The sequence below is a fragment of the Trichomycterus rosablanca genome, chromosome 12 (assembly GCF_030014385.1).
Source record: "Trichomycterus rosablanca isolate fTriRos1 chromosome 12, fTriRos1.hap1, whole genome shotgun sequence".
Classification (NCBI taxonomy): domain Eukaryota; kingdom Metazoa; phylum Chordata; class Actinopteri; order Siluriformes; family Trichomycteridae; genus Trichomycterus; species Trichomycterus rosablanca.
This window is the reverse complement of record NC_085999.1, coordinates 34,245,885-34,265,685: the sequence shown is the minus strand read 5'-3', so window position 1 is coordinate 34,265,685 and position 19,801 is coordinate 34,245,885. Positions and strand designations below refer to the sequence as shown.

Genomic DNA, 19,801 nt, shown 5'->3' with positions numbered 1-19,801 from the left:
GGTATGAGGCTGAACTTCATCACAGAATTGAAGGATCAGACTGTGAAGGAAACTAAAACTGCTCATTTTGAGATTGAGCTCAGTCATGAGAACGTCCCAGTGCTTTGGTACAAAAATGAAATTAAACTGCATCAAAGCAGAACAGTGATTATCCATTTTGAAGGAACAAAGCATATGTTAGAAATGAAGGAAGTCACTCTAGATGATACCTGCCAAATAAGGGCAGAGGCAAAAGGAATATCAACCAAGGCTAATCTTCTGGTTATAGGTAATGGTCTTGCCATGTCTACATTTTTTATAGAAATATAATATGAGAAATGTTTAACTCCAAATGCTAAGACACTAATAATGAATCAAAGTTGGTAAACATCAATTAAACATCCATTATCATGATTATTTGTGAGTGCTTGATTTAATATTTACTTGGCACATAGGGCACATTTAACAATGCATCAGTCTCCAATGCAGTCATGTAAAGAAAACAATGTATTTTGGCTTAACTTTCTGCATGCAAATATCTAACAACTGTTGCAGAGGGTGACGCATGCTTCATCGTCAAGTTGCAAGACTACACTGCTGTTGAGAAAGACGAGGTCACTCTTGACTGTGAACTAAGCAAAGACGTACCTGTCAAGTGGTTCCACAATGAGATTGAAATAAAGGCCTCAAAGATTGTTTCCATGAGGACAGAGGCTAAAAGAAGGATTCTTCACATTAAGAAAGTGGAGCAAAAAGACAAGGGAGTGTACGTATGTGACTGTGGAACAGACAAGACATCAGCCAATGTTACAATTGAAGGTATTATTTCAGAATTATGTACTTGAAGTTACTTCGAAAATCCTTTTCCCCCCTGTACTTATACGTACTGTTTTGAACTTCAGCCCGTGACATCAAGGTGGTCCGACCTATGTATGGTGTCGAAGTGTTTGATGGAGAGACTGCACGCTTTGAAGTGGAAATCTCTGAGGACGATGTCCATGGACAGTGGAAACTGAAGGATGAGATCCTCACGCCGTCAGCTGTAAGCATGAAGAATTTTTATATTTTATCCTCTAGAAGTAATATTGGGCGCGCACGGTGGCTATGTGGGTAGCACTGTCGCCTCACAGCAAGAAGGTCCTGGGATTGATCCCCAGGTGGGGTGGCCCGGGTTCTTTCTGTGTGGAGTTTGCATGTTCTCCCTGTGTCTGCGTGGGTTTCCTCCAAGTGCTCCGGTTTCCTCCCACAGTCCAAAAACATGCAGCCAGGCTAATTAGAGACAATGAATGGTCCTATAGGTACCTAGGATGCATAAATCAGTGCGTTGTAGTGCCGGTCCCAAGCCCGGATAAATAGGGAGGGTTGTGTCTGAAAGGGCATCCGGCGTAAAAACTGTGCCAAATCAATAATGCGGATCACGATCTGCCGGCGACCCCTAACGGGAGCAGCCGAGGAGTTAGAGATCCTCTTGAAGTAATATTGCACACAAAATACTCTAATGGATGACAAACAACAATGGCTATTCATGTAGATTTCCATTTCAGTTCACTCACGACAGCACATTTTATTTTAAACAGGATGTTGAGATCATTGAGGAAGGTTCAAAGCACACCTTGACACTGTACAACTGCAAAGTTGCCCAGACCGGAGAGGTGGTTTTCCAGGGAGCAAATGCCAAGTGTGCTGCAAATCTGAAAGTAAAAGGTAATGTGTTTCTTCTTAAACTGTACTTCATTAATAACATCAACAGTTGACTAACATCAACCCTGACTATTTATAATTACATTTGTGTTACAGAACTGCCCATTACTTTCCTGACTTCTTTGAGTGATGTACAAGTCTATGAGAAAGATGATGCAAGATTTGAGTGCGAACTGTCCAGGGAAGCAAAGAGCTTCAGATGGCTGAAGGGTTCTCAAGAGCTGAAGGCTGATGATAAGTTTGAAATTCTGACAGAAGCAAAACGGTACATTCTTGTAATCAAATCTGCAGCCTATGATGATGAAGCTAAATACATGTTCGAGGCAGAGGACAAGAGAACCGCTGGCAAACTGGTCATCCAAGGTAAATACTTTATAGCTTTTTGCAAGTCATGATTTACGCTCAGTTATGTCGCACGTTTTTCATTTGTAACTCTTGATTTAGGTATTCGCCTTGAGTTTGTCAGACCCATCAAGGACGTTACTGTAAAGGAGCGTGAAACAGCAGAATTCAGCATCGAACTCTCTCATGAAAAAATCCAAGTCACATGGTACAAAAATGACGTGCGCCTGCACCCAAGCAAAGTGGTTCACATGTCAGAACAGGGCAAGATCCACACGCTGTCCTTCAAAGAGGTGTCTATCGATGATACTTCTCTAATCAAAGTAGAGGCTCTCGGAAAGACCTCTGAGGCTATGCTAACTGTGTTAGGTAAATATGTTCAGTTCATTTGTTTCAGTTGACTAAGAAAGTCAGAAAAGAAAATCAGCAGGTCTAAAATGTTTTTTCTTGACTTGTCAGAGGGCGAGGCTTACTTTACCACCAAGCTACAGGACTACACAGCGGTGGAGAAGGATGAAGTGGTGCTGATGTGTGAACTGAGCAAACCTTCAGCTGAGGTGAAATGGTTTAAAGACGGCACAGAGATTATTCCCTCCAAAAATATTCTCATCAAGGCTGACGGAAGGAAGCGCATTCTGATTGTGAAGAAGGCCGAGAAGGGCAACATTGGTGAATATGTCTGTGACTGTGGCTCTGACAAAAGTGCCGCAAAGCTGAACATTGAAGGTAACAGATGCTGAATGTAATCTGTGAACATTATTAAACCAAGTGATTTTCTTAACCCTGCATTCACCATTAAATTGCACTTTTTTTTGCAGCGCGTGACATTAAGGTCACTCGTCCACTGTACAGTATGGAGGTTACAGAGACAGAGACTGCTCGCTTTGAGATTGAGATCTCAGAGGATGACGTCCATGGGCACTGGAAACTCAAAGGAGAGGCTCTGCATCAGTCTCCTGTAAGAATGTTATTATAAACTATGACTACAAACAAACTGTTATTAACCCCCTTTATGGATGTGCTGTTTTTATATGTCAAATCAATATACTTCCTCTGAGACAAAATGTTCGTTCTTATTAGGACTGTGAAATTAAAGAAGAAGGAAATAAGCACATACTGATTCTTTACAATGTACGAATTGACATGGCCGGTGCTGTGGACTTCAGTGCTGCAAATGCTAAATCTAGCGCTCAGCTCAGAATTAAAGGTAAGAATTTAAATCATGTTAACCTGGCTTGTTTGGTTTTAAATAACATTTTATGTGTATTGCTTATACATACTTGAACTGGTATTACAGAATGTACAGAGCATGCCTTACATTAATTAAACTGTAGGTGGTGGGTACCTTGGGCAGGAGTTGTTGGGGTTCCTGCAAACAAGAATGTGGTATCAAATGTTGTAATAAAAATAAATCACCTAAATTTGATCATTGTATGGTGATTGTCAGCCTGCAGTGTCAATGTACTAGCCAATCAGAGTCTGTGGTTATTTTAGATTCCCCTAAGCCTTTATCTGTAGTGGGTGGTGGGTGGCTGGCAGGCCTTATCCTATTCTCCTGTTCTCTGACCAATTGCATTGTACAGAATCTCAGTATGCTAATGATAGAAGCATCAAGTGATAAGATTGGAGTCTGAGGTTGTGCTCAGGTTGTTCCTGGAAGCACTAGAATCATGGCTCGTCTTTTCATGAATGCTTGAGCACAATGTAAATTCAGCATTACAAAAAGAGTTATTGGTTTGATTATATATAATGGCTTTTTTTCACCCCAAAGCACGCACGATTGGCCTGTTGCGACCTCTTCGGGATGTCACAGTTACTGCTGGGGAGACTGCAACCTTCGAGTGTGAGCTTTCATATGAAGGTATCCCTGTTGAATGGTTCGTTGGAACAACGAAGGTGGAACCAAGTGACAATGTAAGTTTTATTCTTCTCGTTTTAGACAATAAACTATTTTAGAGCTGTTTGTTTTTAAAATGAACAAGCTCATGGTCAGGTGTCCAAATATGTTTTTCCATACAGTGTATTTGACATATCAAATAAATATTATTTTTATTTTATAAGGGCCCAGGACTTTTAGTCCTAGGAAAACTCTTAGTCCTACAGCAGAGGTTTTTGAGATAAGAGCTTGTCTGCTCTCCAAGTGTTTTACTGGCTATTTTTATCAACATCAAGCGTGATTGTTAAAGTGGTGGTCTCTGCTGCGGGACAACAGCAACATTTGAATACAATATTGTATAGGACTTTATATAAGATGCTTTATAGTAATTTTAAAGCTGCTGTAACAAACAACAGGGCAGTTATTTTATCTATTATATGCATTATATGCAAGGGAGTTTTTCCTTGCCACTGTTGCCCTCGGCTTGCTCAATAGGGGTTTTTGGTCTGTTGGCCCTGGATTCTGTGAAGTTGCTTTGAGACAATGTCCATTGTAAAAAGCGCTACATAAATACATTTGACTTGACTTGACATTATAAGATTGGGATTTGATCAAACAATAAGCACATTTCTGATACAGCTGAACTTAAAGTAAAATTAATCATTTTATTAAGCATCTGCTTTCCCTAAAATAAGAATAATGAAACATATTGTGCTATGTAGGTGGTAACAAGAGCAGAAGGCAGACTGCATAGCTTGACTCTGAGGAACGTCGAGATAACACATGCTGGATTTGTGAAGCTTACTGCAAAGGACTTCCAGACCCAGGCCTCACTTACTGTGAATGGTAAGAATCTGAAATCTGAAAATTACAACAATCTTGATTCTGATTTTATTTAATTAATAAAAATGCTGTTTTTAGATAATGCTCAGTAGTTTTAGATAAGTGATTATTACACATAACTTTGGCTAACGTGTGACATTTTAATATTATTTAAACAAAAATTACTATAAATTCCCGCAGAGCCACCGGTTGAGTTCACCAAACCACTGGAAGATCAGACTGTTGAGGAGGAGGCCACTGCTATTCTGGAGTGTGAACTTTCCAGAGAGAAAGCTGACGTCAAGTGGTGTAGAGATGGAAAAGAAATCCATAAAACAAAGAAGTACGAGATGGTGGCTGATGGCCGTAAGAGGAAGCTGATCATCAAAGACTGCACCCTCGATGACTCCAAGACATATACCTGTGATGCCAAAGAATTTAAGACTTCTGCCTTCTTGAATGTTGAACGTAAGTGAAAATAAACGTGTATACACAATATAGAATAAAAAGCACTGAACCTTCTTTATTAGCTATTTACATTACTTAAACCAAAGATGTTTTTATTTACATTATACATTCTTCACAACATGCTCATGTTTTGTTCTTTTTATCAGCACCACATGTTGAGTTTTCTAAGCCTCTTCATGATGTTGAGGTTAGGGAGAAAGAGACCGCCAAGTTTGAATGTGAAGTATCACGTGAAAGTGCCAAGGTAATTGATTCACTCATGAACTATCACTTGATTAAAGTTAATCATACAAAGTTAGGATTAATTACTGGTCATTTGTTTCAATAGGTCCGCTGGTACAAAGACGGCATTGAGATTAGAAAGGGCAAAAAGTATGAGATTATTGCCAAGGGTGTGCAGCGTATTCTCATTATTAGCAAGGCAGTCTTTGATGATGAAGCTGAATATGAATGCGATGCAAGAACCTCTAAATCATCTGGCATGCTTACAGTTGTTGGTGAGTGTCGTTTGAAATCGTCTCTATACATTAAAACCACACCCAAATGTAAAACTTAATAGTAATTGTTGTTTTTTATACATTTACAGAGGAGGAGGCAAGATTCACAAAGAACCTGTCCAACGTTGAAGGCACAGAGACTGACAGTATTAAGCTGATCTGTGAGGTCTCCAAGTCCAGTGTAGATGTTACATGGTATAAGGGTGACGAGGAACTGCCTGAGGGAGGCAGATATGAACATATCGCAGACGGCAGAAAGAGAATTTTGTTCATCCAGGATCTTCGCATGGATGATGCAGGAGAGTACAATTGTAGGCTTCCCAATTCAAAGACATCAGCAACACTGAAGATTAATGGTAAATAACTCACACAACTTGACATTTCATTGCTAAAGTTCTGTAATGGCATATAAAGAAATAGAAATCATCCTAAATGACAAAATATTTTTCTGTTTTTAATGTTTTTTAGAACTGGCAGCTGAGTTTATTTCCAAACCTCAAGGCCAGGAAGCAGTTGAGGGTGAAAAGGCAGAATTTGTGTGCTCAGTATCCAAAGACAACTATGAAGTTAAATGGTTTAGGGGTGACAAGGAGCTTCAAACTGATGACAAGTATGACATTGTTAGTGAAGGAAAGAGAAGAGTTCTCATCATTAAAAACTGCGAGTTGAAAGATGAAGGAGCCATCACTGCCTGCATTGGTTCTGTTAAGGCTTCTGCGGACTTGCATGTGATTGGTAGGTGTTTTACTTTCTGTCATTCTAATACAGATCAAACAAGAGTTGTAGACTAATATCTGTAAAATATCCATTTTTTTAGAAAAACTGAGGATCATCACTCCCTTGAAAGACACCCAAATGAAGGAAGGACAAGAATTAGTTCTTAATTGTGAGGTTAATTCAGAGGGCGCTAAGGCCAAGTGGCTGAAGGACAATGAGACAATGTTTGAAAGCAGCAAGTTCATAATGGTCCAAAGAGACACTATTTTCTCTCTGAGGATTAAAGCTGCAGAGAAATCTGATGAGGGCACTTACACCGTTACACTTACTAACCAGCGTGGTGAACAGGCCACATGCTCTGCAAAAGTCGGTGTAATAGGTAAGATATCAATTATATGGATCTGTCATCTTTTTGAGCACACCTGTTTAATAGTGCTGGCTATTAAATAAATAAATATGGTATTTATTGCAGAGGAAGAGCTTCGTATCATAGAACCTCTTGAAGACTGTGAAACTGAGGAGAAAAAGACAATAAGCTTTAGTTGCAAAGTCAACAGACCGAGTGTGACTGTTCAATGGATGAAGGCAGGTCAGGAGATCACCTTCAGCAAGCGTGTTGTTTACCGTGTGGACAAGAACAAGCACACATTGATCATCAAAGACTGCACCATGGATGATGAGGGTGAATACACAGTCACTGCTGGTGCTGATAAGTCCTCAGCTGAACTGATCATCAGTGAGGCACCAACTGACTTTACCGCTCAACTCAGAGACCAGACTGTTACTGAATTTGAGGATGCAGAGTTTACTTGCAAGGTGTCAAAGGAGAGAGCCAGCGTTAAATGGTACAAGAATGGTCGTGAGATCAGAGAAGGACCCAGGTAATGCAGCTCCTTTTTATAGTATAATGGAGCTTAATGTAAGAGGTGCTTAAATTTACAATAACACTGTTAATTTACCAGGTACCACATGGAAAAAGACGTAAAGAACTGCACTCTCTACATCAAGGAATGCCGACCTGATGATGAATGTGAATATGCCTGTGGAGTGGATGACAAAAGATCCAGGGCTCGTCTCTTTGTTGAAGGTAATTTTTTCACAAATGTTTACTTTAGCTGACATTGGTATTGGCATTTTAATAGAGTAATTGCTAAATAATGTGGCATGCTAATGTTCTTTTCTTCTACATTTTCAGAGACACCGGTGGAAATTGTCACACCTCCTAAAGATGTATTTGAGGCCCCAGGTTCAGATATTGTATTTGAGGTTGAACTTAACAAAGACAGAGTTGAAATCAAGTGGATGAGAAACAACATGATCATCGTGCAAGGTGACAAATACCAGATGATCAGTGAGGGAAAAATTCACAGACTGCAGGTTTGTGAGATCAGGCCTCGGGATCAAGGGGAGTACAGAGTCGTTGCCAAGGATAAGGATGCCAGAGCCAAGCTCGAGTTAGCCGGTACGTAAACTCAGGTTTATGGTTATTTCTCTTAGAGTCTAAATGTTAAATGGGCATTTAATACAACAATTCATTTCTAATTTACATTCATGTTACAGCTGTTCCCAAGATCAAAACTACAGACCAGAACCTTGTAACAGATGCTGGAAAACCCTTCATGATGACAGTCCCCTATGATGCTTACCCTCGTGCAGATGCCGAATGGTTCTTTAATGACATCAGCCTACCAATGCAAAACATTGACACATCCACTGACAAGACAGATTTCAGGTTAAAAGACCCTAAGAAGTCAGATCAGGGACGTTATAAGATAGTAATCAAGAACAAGCATGGACAAGGGGAGGCTATCATCAATTTGGATGTTATTGGTGAGTTGTCATTTAAAAATTGATACCTAGGCATTTACTGCACAACCTATACAGTAAATGCCTAATGCTTCTTGTTACAGGTCAATGTTTTCTAAGTTTCTGATGCATGTCTGCTCTCTTAGATGTTCCTGGACCTGTGAAGAATCTGAGAGTTGTTGACACTGCTGATGGTGAGGTCAGTCTAGCCTGGGATGAACCTGAGACAGATGGCGGCAGCAAGATTTTGGCCTACGTGGTTGAAAGACGTGATGTTAAGCGCAAGTCCTGGACAGTGGCAACTGACCGTGCTGACAGCACAGAGTACTGTGTTGGGGGATTGCAGAAGGACAACATGTACTTCTTCCGTGTGTATGCTCGCAATAGAGTTGGCAATGGAGAGCCTGTCACTACTGACGAAGCTGTTCAAGCCAAGAATAAATTTGGTAAACACAGTTTTGAGTTGCATGTATGAATATAAAGGCATGTTTAACACATGAAAACAAAATGACATTTTTATCTTTATTACAGATGTTCCTGATGCACCACAGAACGTCATGGTTGGAATTGTCAACCGTTTTGGTGCTACTGTAACCTGGCAACCACCTCTATTCGATGGAGGATCTGAGATTACGTCCTATATCATTGAGCTCCGTGACAGGACATCTGTAAAATGGGAACCTGCCCAGGTGGTCCGGGCTGAGGATCGCACAGCCACACTCAACGATGTTGTTGAGAATAAGGAATATATCTTCCGTGTTAGAGCTGAGAACAAAGCTGGAATAGGTTTGCCAAGTGCTGCCACTGATCCAGTGAAGATAATGGACCCCATTGGTAAGACATTTTTTCTTTGTATTGTATGTATGTGTGGACTTGAATTTACATAAGCTGTCCCAAAATTTAAAACCGGTAAATGTAAACCTGTTTATGGTTCTTATTTGTGTTATAGAGAGGCCAAGCCCACCCTTGAACTTCAACTACGCAAATCAGAAAAGTGATTCCGTTCAGCTGTCATGGGATACTCCACTTAGCAATGGAGGCAGCATGATAACAGGATACATTATTGAGAAATGTGAAGATGGCTCCGACCACTGGCTAAGATGCAATGCCAGGCTCTGCCCAGACCTTTATTACAGGGTATGTAGAACTCTAGACCTGTTTTGGTTCTAGTATCTATTGTCAAATTATATATAATCAATGTTTTTTTTGTCCTTTTTAGGTATCTGGTTTGAAGTTTGGTCAGAAGTATCACTACAGAGTATCTGCAGAGAATGCAGCTGGAGTTTCTGATCCAGCCGAACAGATTGGACCACTGTTAGCAGATGACCCACATGGTATGACTAATAATGAAAAAAGTTTTATATTTTGTCTGATCAAATCAGCTACCCTCAGAAACTAAAATCTTTTTTTGTCTTTGTAGTTGGTCCCTTAATGGATCTGAGTGGATTTAAAAATGGTTTGGAAGTCTTTGTGCCCAATGCTCTCACTATTCGTGTCCCCGTTACTGGATACCCAACACCAAAAGCCAAGTGGATGTTTGGGGATAAGGAGCTCACTGCAGGAGATCGTGTCTCTATGGTCACAAAGCCTACATACACTGAACTGGTCATTACCCCAAGTGTTCGTCCAGATAAGGGTACATACATTCTGACCCTGGAGAATGATGTGACTTCAGTCTCTGGAGAGATTGAGGTTAACGTTATTGGTACGTGGCCGCTGACATTTGTTTGTATTAATATCCTTCCTGTATAATTCTGCATGAGTACAGTTATGGTCGTAATTTATCTTTTTTACCTACTTTAGCATCTCCAAGTGCACCCAAAGACTTCAAAGTTGTAGAGGTGACAAGACACCATGTACACCTAACATGGGAGGCTCCAGAACATGATGGAGGAAGCCCTGTTACAGGCTATAATATTGAGAAGAGAGAGGTTTCTCGCAAGACATGGGTTAAGGTTAGTACCTTAGTAATGTTTTTATATATTTAGATTCATCTTGTCTATATACAGTATATATTCAGAAAAGCATCATATCATTTTCTGAACTAGCTGTATTACTGTACATATTCTATCGCCATTCTCAAATTCCAGGTTTGATAAATCACATTTTGTGACAATGTTAAAAAAAGTACATTTGCATTAACAGTTTCCAGTAGGTTGTACTGTATAGCCTATTTATAACACTCAAAACTAGTATATATGGTTACATTAAGTAGTAATGATGCTGCTGTGTGGCATTCACATGTGCCAGCTTCAAATAACTTCAAATAACAACTTGGTTTCTCTGTACCACTATTATACACATAAATAAAACACATTTTGTCTTATAACAATCCCACATACACTAGATCTGATAAAAGTTTCAGTTTTAATCATGAGTGACTACTACATTGAGGCACTTGGGTGGTTCAGCGATAATTTACGTTAGCCCACTAATGCTGGCATCCAGGGTCTGAAACCCAGTTGCGCTTTCAGGGCATTTACATACAGACATGATTGTCTATGTTTGCTTTTTAGTAAAAACAATCTTTTTTGTAGATTATATCAGGCGTGCAGGACCTTGAGCACACTGTCACAGATGTGATTGAGGGCAAGGAGTATTTGTTTAGTGTAACAGCTTGCAACAAATGTGGTCCCGGAGAACCTGCATACATTGAAGAACCAGTGAATGTCTCCTCTCCAGCCAGTATGTAACACTTTTATCAAAGAATATTACATGAACACAATAAACATTTAACAGGTTGTATAATTACTGGGTTTGTTTTAAATTCTAGCCGTGCCAGACCCACCAGAGAATCTGAAATGGAGAGACAAATCTGCAAAGGGTATCTTCCTGTTCTGGGAGCCCTCACCATATGATGGTGGTGCACCTATCAAGGGCTATATTGTTGATAAATGCCAGCGTGGAAGTGACAAATGGGAAGCCTGTGGAGAGCCAATGCCTGAACTAAAGTAAGTTTTATTAAATTAGATAACTAATTTCTAAAATATATGTAACTCTAAATTGTAAAAATTACAAGGTTAGAACTAATTAACATTTCTAAACCTCTCTTGTATGTAATACAATGCTCTTTATTTTTTGGAAGCCTCTCATATCTGTAATATTAACTTTAGGTTTCAGGTAACTGGCCTCATTGAGGGACAGTGGTATGCCTATCGTGTGAGGGCAGTGAACAGACTTGGAGCTAGCAGACCTTGTAAAGCCACAGATGAGATACTTGCTGTTGATCCCAAAGGTACATCAATTGTTCAGACCAAATTTCTCAAACCAATGCATTCATACATCACCTGGTATTAGGCTCACCCAAATGTCTGAACTTATTTCCACAGAACCTCCAATTATTCAGTTGGATGCCAAACTCCTGGCTGGCCTGACAGCTAAAGCTGGTACTAAGATTGACCTTCCAGCAGATGTTCTTGGAAAACCAGACCCAAGAGTCAAATGGACAAAGGCCGACCTTATCCTTAAGCAAGATGACAGAATCACTATTGATACAAAGCCTGGTCACTCTACTGTCTCGATTGCTAAGACAACCAGAGCAGACACAGCCACCTACATTATTGAGGCAGTAAACACTTGCGGTCGTGCCACTGCAACTGTTGATGTCAACATTCTTGGTAAAGTACTCATTACTATACAACTATATGGACATTGTAAAAAAACACTGTCAATGAAATGTACTGAATTGTACTGTTTTTAAACAGATAAGCCTGGCCCCCCGGCTGCATTTGATATTTCTGATATCACCAATGAGTCCTGTTGTCTGGCTTGGAATGCCCCCAGAGATGATGGTGGCTCTCCTGTCACCAACTACATTGTGGAAATGAGACCCATTGAAAAAGAAGAATGGCAGAAGCTTTCCGCCACAGTCAAGCAAACCACTTTCAAGGCCTGCAAACTGGTGCCTATGAAGGAGTATGTCTTCCGGGTATCCGCTGAGAACCAGTATGGCATTGGTACTCCTGTGGAACATGTACCAATTATTGCCAAATATTCCTTCGGTGGGTTTTTGCTCCACTACCTTTGTATTGTCGTAGTAATAATTGTGCATAACTTGGTGTAAGTGCTATTCTTCTTTTCTGTTATATAGAGCCTCCTGGTGCTCCAAGTAGGGTACAGCCATCTGATATTGCCAAGGATGCTGTAACTTTTACCTGGTTTGAGCCTGATGAGGATGGTGGAAGCCCCATTACTGGTTATTGGGTGGAAAGGTTTGATCCAGAAAGTGATAAATGGATCAAATGCAACAAGCTCCCAATTAAGGACACCACCCTGAGGTAAGATCTTGTTCATTCATTCTAGGTAGCATATCACTAAGGGAAACTGGCAAAAAGCATTATGTAAGCTTAAACAAAAATTATTTTGCATATCTTTACAGAGTGAAAGGTTTGCCTACAAAAAAGAAGTGCAAATTCCGTGTCCTCGCTGAGAACCTTGCAGGAGTTGGAAAACCAAGTTCTGAGACAGATCCAATCTTGATAAAGGATCCTATTGGTATGTTGTATTACCAAAAATGTTTTTACCATATGTTGTTACCATATTTTTACCAGATTTAGAATAATGATAACATGATAAAACATCTCATCATTGTTTCTTTTATAGATCCTCCATGGGCTCCTGGTAAACCATTTATCAAAGACATTGCTAAGACCTCTGCCTTCCTGCAATGGACCAGACCGGAGCATGATGGTGGTGCTAAAATTGAATCATACATCATTGAGCTGCTTAAAAGCGGAACTGAGGAATGGGTCCGTGTGGCTGAGGATGTGCCCATGACAGAGCACTTGGTGAAAGGACTAATGGAAAAGCAGGAGTACTCCTTCCGTGTCAAAGCTGTAAACATTGCTGGAGAAAGTGAGCCCAGCGATCCAAGTGACCCTGTGGTGTGCAAGGAAAGACTCTGTAAGTTCCTTGATCTTGGTGGGGCTATCTAAGTGCACCATATCTATCTACAGTTAACAGTAGAAAATACAGTTCTTCTTATTAACCATTAAACTGTTATGTTTACACAGATCCTCCATCTCCGCCACGCTGGCTTGAGGTAGTTAACATTTCAAAGATTGACTGTGAACTGAAGTGGACTGAACCGGAAAATGACGGCGGCTCCCCAATCACCAACTATGTCGTTGAGAAGAGAGATGTCAGACGCTGGACCTGGCAGACTGTGGACACTACCGTGAAAGACACCAAATACACTGTAACTCCTCTCAATGAGGGAACTCTCTATGTGTTCCGTGTGGCAGCTGAGAATGCCGTAGGTGTGAGTGAATTCTTTGAGATGGAGGACTCTGTTCTAGCTAAAGATACTTTCAGTAAGTATACATTTATAACATAAGTAATGTTTTAATTCTAATTAGACAGAGAAGAGCAGTTTAGCTAACTAAGAAGCATCTCTTTATTAGCAACTCCTGGACCTCCATATGCGTTGACTGTGGTTGAGGTGTCCAAGAGACATGTTGATCTGAAATGGGAGCCTCCCAAGAGTGATGGTGGCAGACCAATTACAAAGTATGTAATATTTATGACTTCTACTTTTACTAGTTTCTACTAGGCTGCCTACTTTTAGTAGTTGTAGTATTTCACAACAATATGTTTTGGTCTTTTTGCAGGTATGTTATAGAGAAAAAGGAGAAAGTAGGCACCCGCTGGATAAAGTCTGGAAAAACATCAGGTCCTGAATGCAAGTACAGGGTGACTGATGTCGATGAGGGAACTGAGGTGCAGTTCCAAGTCCGGGCTGAAAACGAAGCTGGAGTCGGCGACGCAAGTGAACCCACAGAAATCATTACCATTGAGGATCCTATCAGTACGTTAACATCGTATTTCGTTAACATTATAATTCAGTTTGTCATGATTGAGATGGTATACTGATACTATTTAAATGTAATTGAACAATTTCCTAAAGTAAAGAGCGGTTTACGCAATCAATTAGTTAAACAATTGTTTGTTTTATAGGTCCACCTTCTCCTCCACTTGAGGTAAAGATTGTCGATGCCAGCAGAGAGCACATTAACATTACATGGAAGGCACCAGAAAAGAATGGTGGAAGTCCTATTACTGGATATCATGTTGAGCTGGCTGAGGCTGACACGGAGAAATGGATGAGAATCAATGCACGTCCAATAAAGGAGCTGAGATTCAAGGCTGAAGATGGCATTATTCCTGAGAAACAATATGTTCTTAGAGTTAGAGCCATCAATGCTGTTGGAGTTAGCGATCCCTCAGAGATATCAGACAAAGTCTTTGCTAAAGACCCAGACTGTAAGTATAATTTTTTTATTATTTTTAATAATAAAAAAAATAATTTTACAAAAGTCTTTGTAATAGTACCACATTAATATTAATACTTATTTTTCTCATTTCTCATTTTTTAAAAGGTGCACCAACAATTGACGTGCAGGACCAAGATGTTGTTGTTGTAGAAGGTGAGAAGTTGCATCTAAAGATCCCATACAGAGCAATTCCCAAACCTTCAGTGGTTTGGAAGAAGGGGGATACTGAACTGAAGGCTGATGACAGACTTACTTTAAGATGCGAACTCAACAGTATTCACCTTGAACTTCTAAAATGCAAACACGAAGATGCTGGTGCCTATACTGTTGCTTTAGAAAACAGTCTGGGTTCAGTTACAGGAACAGTTAACATTAAAGTTATTGGTAAGATGGATATTTTTTATATACAGTGTATCACAAAAGTGAGTACACCCCTCACATTTCTGCAGATATTTAAGGATATCTTTTCATGGGACAACACTGACAAAATGACACTTTGACACAATGAAAAGTAGTCTGTGTGCAGCTTATATAACAGTGTAAATTTATTCTTCCCTCAAAATAACTCAATATACAGCCATTAATGTCTAAACCACCGGCAACAAAAGTGAGTACACCCCTTAGTGAAAGTTCCTGAAGTGTCAATATTTTGTGTGGCCACCATTATTTCCCAGAACTGCCTTAACTCTCCTGGGCATGGAGTTTACCAGAGCTTCACAGGTTGCCACTGGAATGCTTTTCCACTCCTCCATGACGACATCACGGAGCTGGCGGATATTCGAGACTTTGCGCTCCTCCACCTTCCGCTTGAGGATGCCCCAAAGATGTTCTATTGGGTTTAGGTCTGGAGACATGCTTGGCCAGTACATCACCTTTACCCTCAGCCTCTTCAATAAAGCAGTGGTCGTCTTAGAGGTGTGTTTGGGGTCATTATCATGCTGGAACACTGCCCTGCAACCCAGTTTCCGGAGGGAGGGGATCATGCTCTGCTTCAGTATTTCACAGTACATATAGGAGTTCATGTGTCCCTCAATGAAATGTAACTCCCCAACACCTGCTGCACTCATGCAGCCCCAGACCATGGCATTCCCACCACCATGCTTGACTGTAGGCATGACACACTTATCTTTGTACTCCTCACCTGATTGCCGCCACACATGCTTGAGACCATCTGAACCAAACAAATTAATCTTGGTCTCATCAGACCATAGGACATGGTTCCAGTAATCCATGTCCTTTGTTGACATGTCTTCAGCAAACTGTTTGCGGGCTTTCTTGTGTAGAGGCTTCAGAAGAGGCTTCCTTCTGGGGTGACAGCCATGCAGACCAATTTGATGTAGTGTGCGGCGTATGGTCTGAGCACTGACAGGCTGACCCCCCACCTTTTCAATCTCTGCAGCAATGCTGACAGCACTCCTGCGCCTATCTTTCAAAGACAGCAGTTGGATGTGACGCTGAGCACGTGCACTCAGCTTCTTTGGACGACCAACGCGAGGTCTGTTCTGAGTGGACCCTGCTCTTTTAAAACGCTGGATGATCTTGGCCACTGTGCTGCAGCTCAGTTTCAGGGTGTTGGCAATCTTCTTGTAGCCTTGGCCATCTTCATGTAGTGCAACAATTCGTCTTTTAAGATCCTCAGAGAGTTCTTTGCCATGAGGTGCCATGTTGGAACTTTCAGTGACCAGTATGAGAGAGTGTGAGAGCTGTACTACTAAATTGAACACACCTGCTCCCTATGCACACCTGAGACCTAGTAACACTAACAAATCACATGACATTTTGGAGGGAAAATGACAAGCAGTGCTCAATTTGGACATTTAGGGGTGTAGTCTCTTAGGGGTGTACTCATTTTTGTTGCCGGTGGTTTAGACATTAATGGCTGTATATTGAGTTATTTTGAGGGAAGAATAAATTTACACTGTTATATAAGCTGCACACAGACTACTTTTCATTGTGTCAAAGTGTCATTTTGTCAGTGTTGTCCCATGAAAAGATATACTTAAATATCTGCAGAAATGTGAGGGGTGTACTCACTTTTGTGATACACTGTATATCGTTCATGTTTTTCTTGTTTGTCCTGTAAAACACTGAGTAACTGATTTGCTTTAATTATTAGGCCTGCCTGGACAATGTAAGGACATCTCTTCAAGTGAGGTCACCAAGAACTCCTGCAAAATTTCATGGGAGCCCCCAGAAAGTGATGGTGGAAGCCCAATTTTGCACTACGTACTGGAACGCAGAGAGGCTCAGAAAAAGACATTTATGCCCGCAATGTCTGGTGTAAATGTTTTAGAATTTGTGGTCAAGGACCTAATGGTGAATGGTGAATATTACTTCAGAGTAAAAGCTGTTAACAGAATTGGAAGCGGTGAATATCTTGATCTTCGCAACCCTGTCAACATTCAAGAGCAGAAGCGTGAGTATAATTAAAATTTAAAAACAGCAATCCAACTTTTTTACACTTTTCTGTTCTATTTTTGAATAATGTTTCAACTTACATATTGCCTTTCAGAGCGGCCAGACCCACCCGTTGAGGTTGAGGCCCACAACCCTACTTCGCAGTCCATTACAGTCACTTGGAAAGCCCCACCCTATGATGGTGGCTGTCCAATCAATGGCTATATTCTAGAGCAAATCGAGAAGGATGGTGATAGATTTGTTAGATGTGTTCCAAACCTGGTGCCTGGTTTTTCATACACCGTCACTGGACTGACAGAGGGCAAGGAATATCAGTTCCGTGTCCGAGCAGAGAATGTGGCTGGCGAAAGTGACCCATCCCGCAGCACCCCTCTGACTATGGCTGCAGATCCTGTCGGTATGTTTAAAGACATATCACACTATAACACTAACACATACCACTGTGTTCTTACATATATTTAAAATGAATGTAATTTTATTTCAGACCCACCAAAGGTATCTCTACATTCACGTGTTGCATCCGGCCTGATCATCAGGAAAGGTGAGGAGATTCGATTGGATGCCCACATTTCTGGATCTCCATATCCCACTGTGACATGGTTCAGGAATGATGAGAATGTCCAAAAGATTGAAAAGAAGAAGCCAGTACTGTTTGTGAAAAAGAAGAAGACCAAGGCTATTCACCCTGAGCCTGAGGAGGAGTTCCATCCTCCAATTCCAGACCGTCTATCATTTGACCAAAGCAAGAGAGGCGAGACAGCAATAATGGTGCGTGAAGCCATTAGAGATGATCATGGACATTTTACCATCAGGGTTGAGAATGCTCATGGTTTTGCCACAGCATCTTGTGAAGTCAATGTTCTTGGTAGGTTCCTGTATTTTATGGTGATGTTCTCCACAAATGTCAATCTGTAGTTTGTATTTGCAGACTGTTAAAATGTTAAAATGTCTTTTGTTGTGATTAATAGATAAACCTGGACCACCAGTTAACTTTGGATTTGATGATATCAGAAACGACTCTGTCGTTTGCAAATGGGATGCACCACTCGATGATGGTGGCAGTGAAATCATCAACTACATCCTGGAGAAAAAAGACAACACAACTGATGATATTGGTTGGGTTACTGTTACCTCAACACACAAAGGATACAACTATCCTGTCACCAAACTTATAGAAGGAAAGGAGTATATCTTCAGAGTCACAGCTGAAAACAAGTTTGGCTGTGGATGGCCATGCTACTCTGAGCCGCTTGTTGCAAAGAATCAATTCGGTAAAGTATATGATCAGCAAGATGCTGATTTGTATATTGGAATCTAAAGCATACACAGGTATGTGATTAAAAGATCAGGTAGTCATATTGATTTAAAATATATTGTTTTCCAGATCCTCCTGATGCACCTAACATGCCAAGAATCGGAGAAGTCACAGCCAGCAGTGTTGCTCTGTCTTGGCATGAACCTAAGGACAATGGCAGCCCTATCTTGGGCTACTGGATTGAGAGACGTGAGGTCAACAGCAAATACTGGACCAGAGTGAATCGCAATCTTCTCAGCTCTCTGGCAGTCAAGGTTGAGGGTCTTATGGAGGGCCTGGTTTATGTATTCAGGGTCTGCGCTGAGAATCTTGCTGGCCCTGGTGAATTTAGTGTTCCCACTGATCCTGTCACTGCAATGGATCCAATCTGTAAGTATTATTTTTTCTACAGATTATAACAATTAAAAAATATAAGGTCTACAGTAAGAAATGCAATAAAGGGATTTGATTTTCATTGTTCTTTGTTAATTATTTGTTTAGTACCACCGGGTCCTCCAGTTCCAAGAATTGTTGATACTACAAACACAACAGTTGAAATTGCCTGGGTTCCTCCACTCTACAATGGAGGTGGAGATATTCTTGGGTATCATGTTGAATACTGTCTTGTGGGAGAGAAGGAATGGGCCCGCAGCACTGAGTTTAGATGCAAAGAATGCAAGTATACCTTGACTGGACTGACTGAGGGGGCAGATTACAACATCCGTGTATTCGCTGTAAATGAAGCTGGTAATGGAGTGCCAGCAATGACTGAACCTGTTCAAGTTAAGGAACCTACACGTAAGTTAATACAATTCTTTTCTAAAGCATTTCTAATTAAATAGATATTATGTGTCTAATCTCAGGTTTATTTTACTGTAACAGAGGAACCAGGAGTCGAGTTTGATGTTTCTGTAAGAAATGGAGTCATTATAAAAGCAGGAGAGACACTGCGCATTCCAGCTTATGTTGTCGGCAGACCAGTACCAGAGGTAAAATGGACAAAAGATGATGCTGAGCCTGATAAGGAACGTGTTGTCATTGAAACTGCTGGAAAATGCAGCACTCTGAACATCAAAAATGCCCTGAGAAGTGACCATGGCAAATACGAGATTACAGGAACAAACTCCAGTGGATCGAAATCTGTGTTCATCAAGGTCGATGTAATGGGTAAGGTCCTGATGTTCAGAAATGTAGTTAATGTCTTTATGTCCAAGGTTTGGTGTGTTTATTCACACGATCATTTAACACTTTGTTTCTTTCGGTTTTAAAGATGTTCCTGGACCAGTGGTTGATCTTAAAACAGTTCATGTCAGCAAGAAGATGATCTCACTGACTTGGTCTGATCCTGTTGATAACGGTGGAAGTGATATTATGGGCTATGTTGTTGAGAGAAAAGATGCCAAGAGGCATATATACAGACAACCTCTGGAAACAGCTGCATGCAAGTGTGACATTGTTGGTCTTCTTGATGGTGAGGAGTATATGTTCCAGGTGGTTGCAAGAAACAAATACGGCCTTGGAGCCCCGGTTGAGCTTGGACCAGTTTTAGCCGCAGATCCTAAAGGTAATGCCAGTTCTTGTACACTTCTACAAACATGTATCAGTTAGA

At 40.7% G+C, this 19,801-nt stretch overlaps 1 protein-coding gene across 19 annotated transcripts in view; it reads left to right on the top strand.

Annotated features, from left to right (window-relative positions):
• ttn.1 (titin, tandem duplicate 1) overlaps positions 1 to 19,801 on the top strand; it is a 138,006-nt gene that overhangs the window by 52,039 nt on the left and 66,166 nt on the right. For 18 of the 19 annotated variants that reach the window (XM_063006089.1, XM_063006086.1, XM_063006085.1 and 15 more), the window contains 48 exons: positions 2 to 268; positions 535 to 798; positions 882 to 1,021; positions 1,557 to 1,683; positions 1,777 to 2,043; positions 2,125 to 2,391; positions 2,482 to 2,748; positions 2,841 to 2,980; positions 3,103 to 3,229; positions 3,794 to 3,936; positions 4,621 to 4,744; positions 4,922 to 5,188; positions 5,335 to 5,432; positions 5,517 to 5,685; positions 5,775 to 6,041; positions 6,154 to 6,420; positions 6,503 to 6,781; positions 6,875 to 7,283; positions 7,365 to 7,489; positions 7,598 to 7,864; positions 7,963 to 8,232; positions 8,355 to 8,654; positions 8,740 to 9,042; positions 9,158 to 9,345; positions 9,428 to 9,542; positions 9,629 to 9,913; positions 10,012 to 10,163; positions 10,746 to 10,893; positions 10,982 to 11,159; positions 11,322 to 11,443; positions 11,538 to 11,825; positions 11,913 to 12,209; positions 12,299 to 12,485; positions 12,587 to 12,702; positions 12,811 to 13,110; positions 13,221 to 13,520; positions 13,611 to 13,716; positions 13,818 to 14,014; positions 14,164 to 14,469; positions 14,586 to 14,864; positions 16,597 to 16,896; positions 16,993 to 17,295; positions 17,383 to 17,763; positions 17,867 to 18,169; positions 18,283 to 18,582; positions 18,694 to 18,990; positions 19,075 to 19,359; positions 19,463 to 19,756. In XM_063006089.1, coding sequence (XP_062862159.1) covers positions 2 to 268; positions 535 to 798; positions 882 to 1,021; positions 1,557 to 1,683; positions 1,777 to 2,043; positions 2,125 to 2,391; positions 2,482 to 2,748; positions 2,841 to 2,980; positions 3,103 to 3,229; positions 3,794 to 3,936; positions 4,621 to 4,744; positions 4,922 to 5,188; positions 5,335 to 5,432; positions 5,517 to 5,685; positions 5,775 to 6,041; positions 6,154 to 6,420; positions 6,503 to 6,781; positions 6,875 to 7,283; positions 7,365 to 7,489; positions 7,598 to 7,864; positions 7,963 to 8,232; positions 8,355 to 8,654; positions 8,740 to 9,042; positions 9,158 to 9,345; positions 9,428 to 9,542; positions 9,629 to 9,913; positions 10,012 to 10,163; positions 10,746 to 10,893; positions 10,982 to 11,159; positions 11,322 to 11,443; positions 11,538 to 11,825; positions 11,913 to 12,209; positions 12,299 to 12,485; positions 12,587 to 12,702; positions 12,811 to 13,110; positions 13,221 to 13,520; positions 13,611 to 13,716; positions 13,818 to 14,014; positions 14,164 to 14,469; positions 14,586 to 14,864; positions 16,597 to 16,896; positions 16,993 to 17,295; positions 17,383 to 17,763; positions 17,867 to 18,169; positions 18,283 to 18,582; positions 18,694 to 18,990; positions 19,075 to 19,359; positions 19,463 to 19,756 — 11,181 coding nt within the window. The remainder of the gene's footprint in view (position 1; positions 269 to 534; positions 799 to 881; positions 1,022 to 1,556; positions 1,684 to 1,776; positions 2,044 to 2,124; positions 2,392 to 2,481; positions 2,749 to 2,840; positions 2,981 to 3,102; positions 3,230 to 3,793; positions 3,937 to 4,620; positions 4,745 to 4,921; positions 5,189 to 5,334; positions 5,433 to 5,516; positions 5,686 to 5,774; positions 6,042 to 6,153; positions 6,421 to 6,502; positions 6,782 to 6,874; positions 7,284 to 7,364; positions 7,490 to 7,597; positions 7,865 to 7,962; positions 8,233 to 8,354; positions 8,655 to 8,739; positions 9,043 to 9,157; positions 9,346 to 9,427; positions 9,543 to 9,628; positions 9,914 to 10,011; positions 10,164 to 10,745; positions 10,894 to 10,981; positions 11,160 to 11,321; positions 11,444 to 11,537; positions 11,826 to 11,912; positions 12,210 to 12,298; positions 12,486 to 12,586; positions 12,703 to 12,810; positions 13,111 to 13,220; positions 13,521 to 13,610; positions 13,717 to 13,817; positions 14,015 to 14,163; positions 14,470 to 14,585; positions 14,865 to 16,596; positions 16,897 to 16,992; positions 17,296 to 17,382; positions 17,764 to 17,866; positions 18,170 to 18,282; positions 18,583 to 18,693; positions 18,991 to 19,074; positions 19,360 to 19,462; positions 19,757 to 19,801) is intronic. The other variant, XM_063006088.1, reaches the window with a different exon arrangement.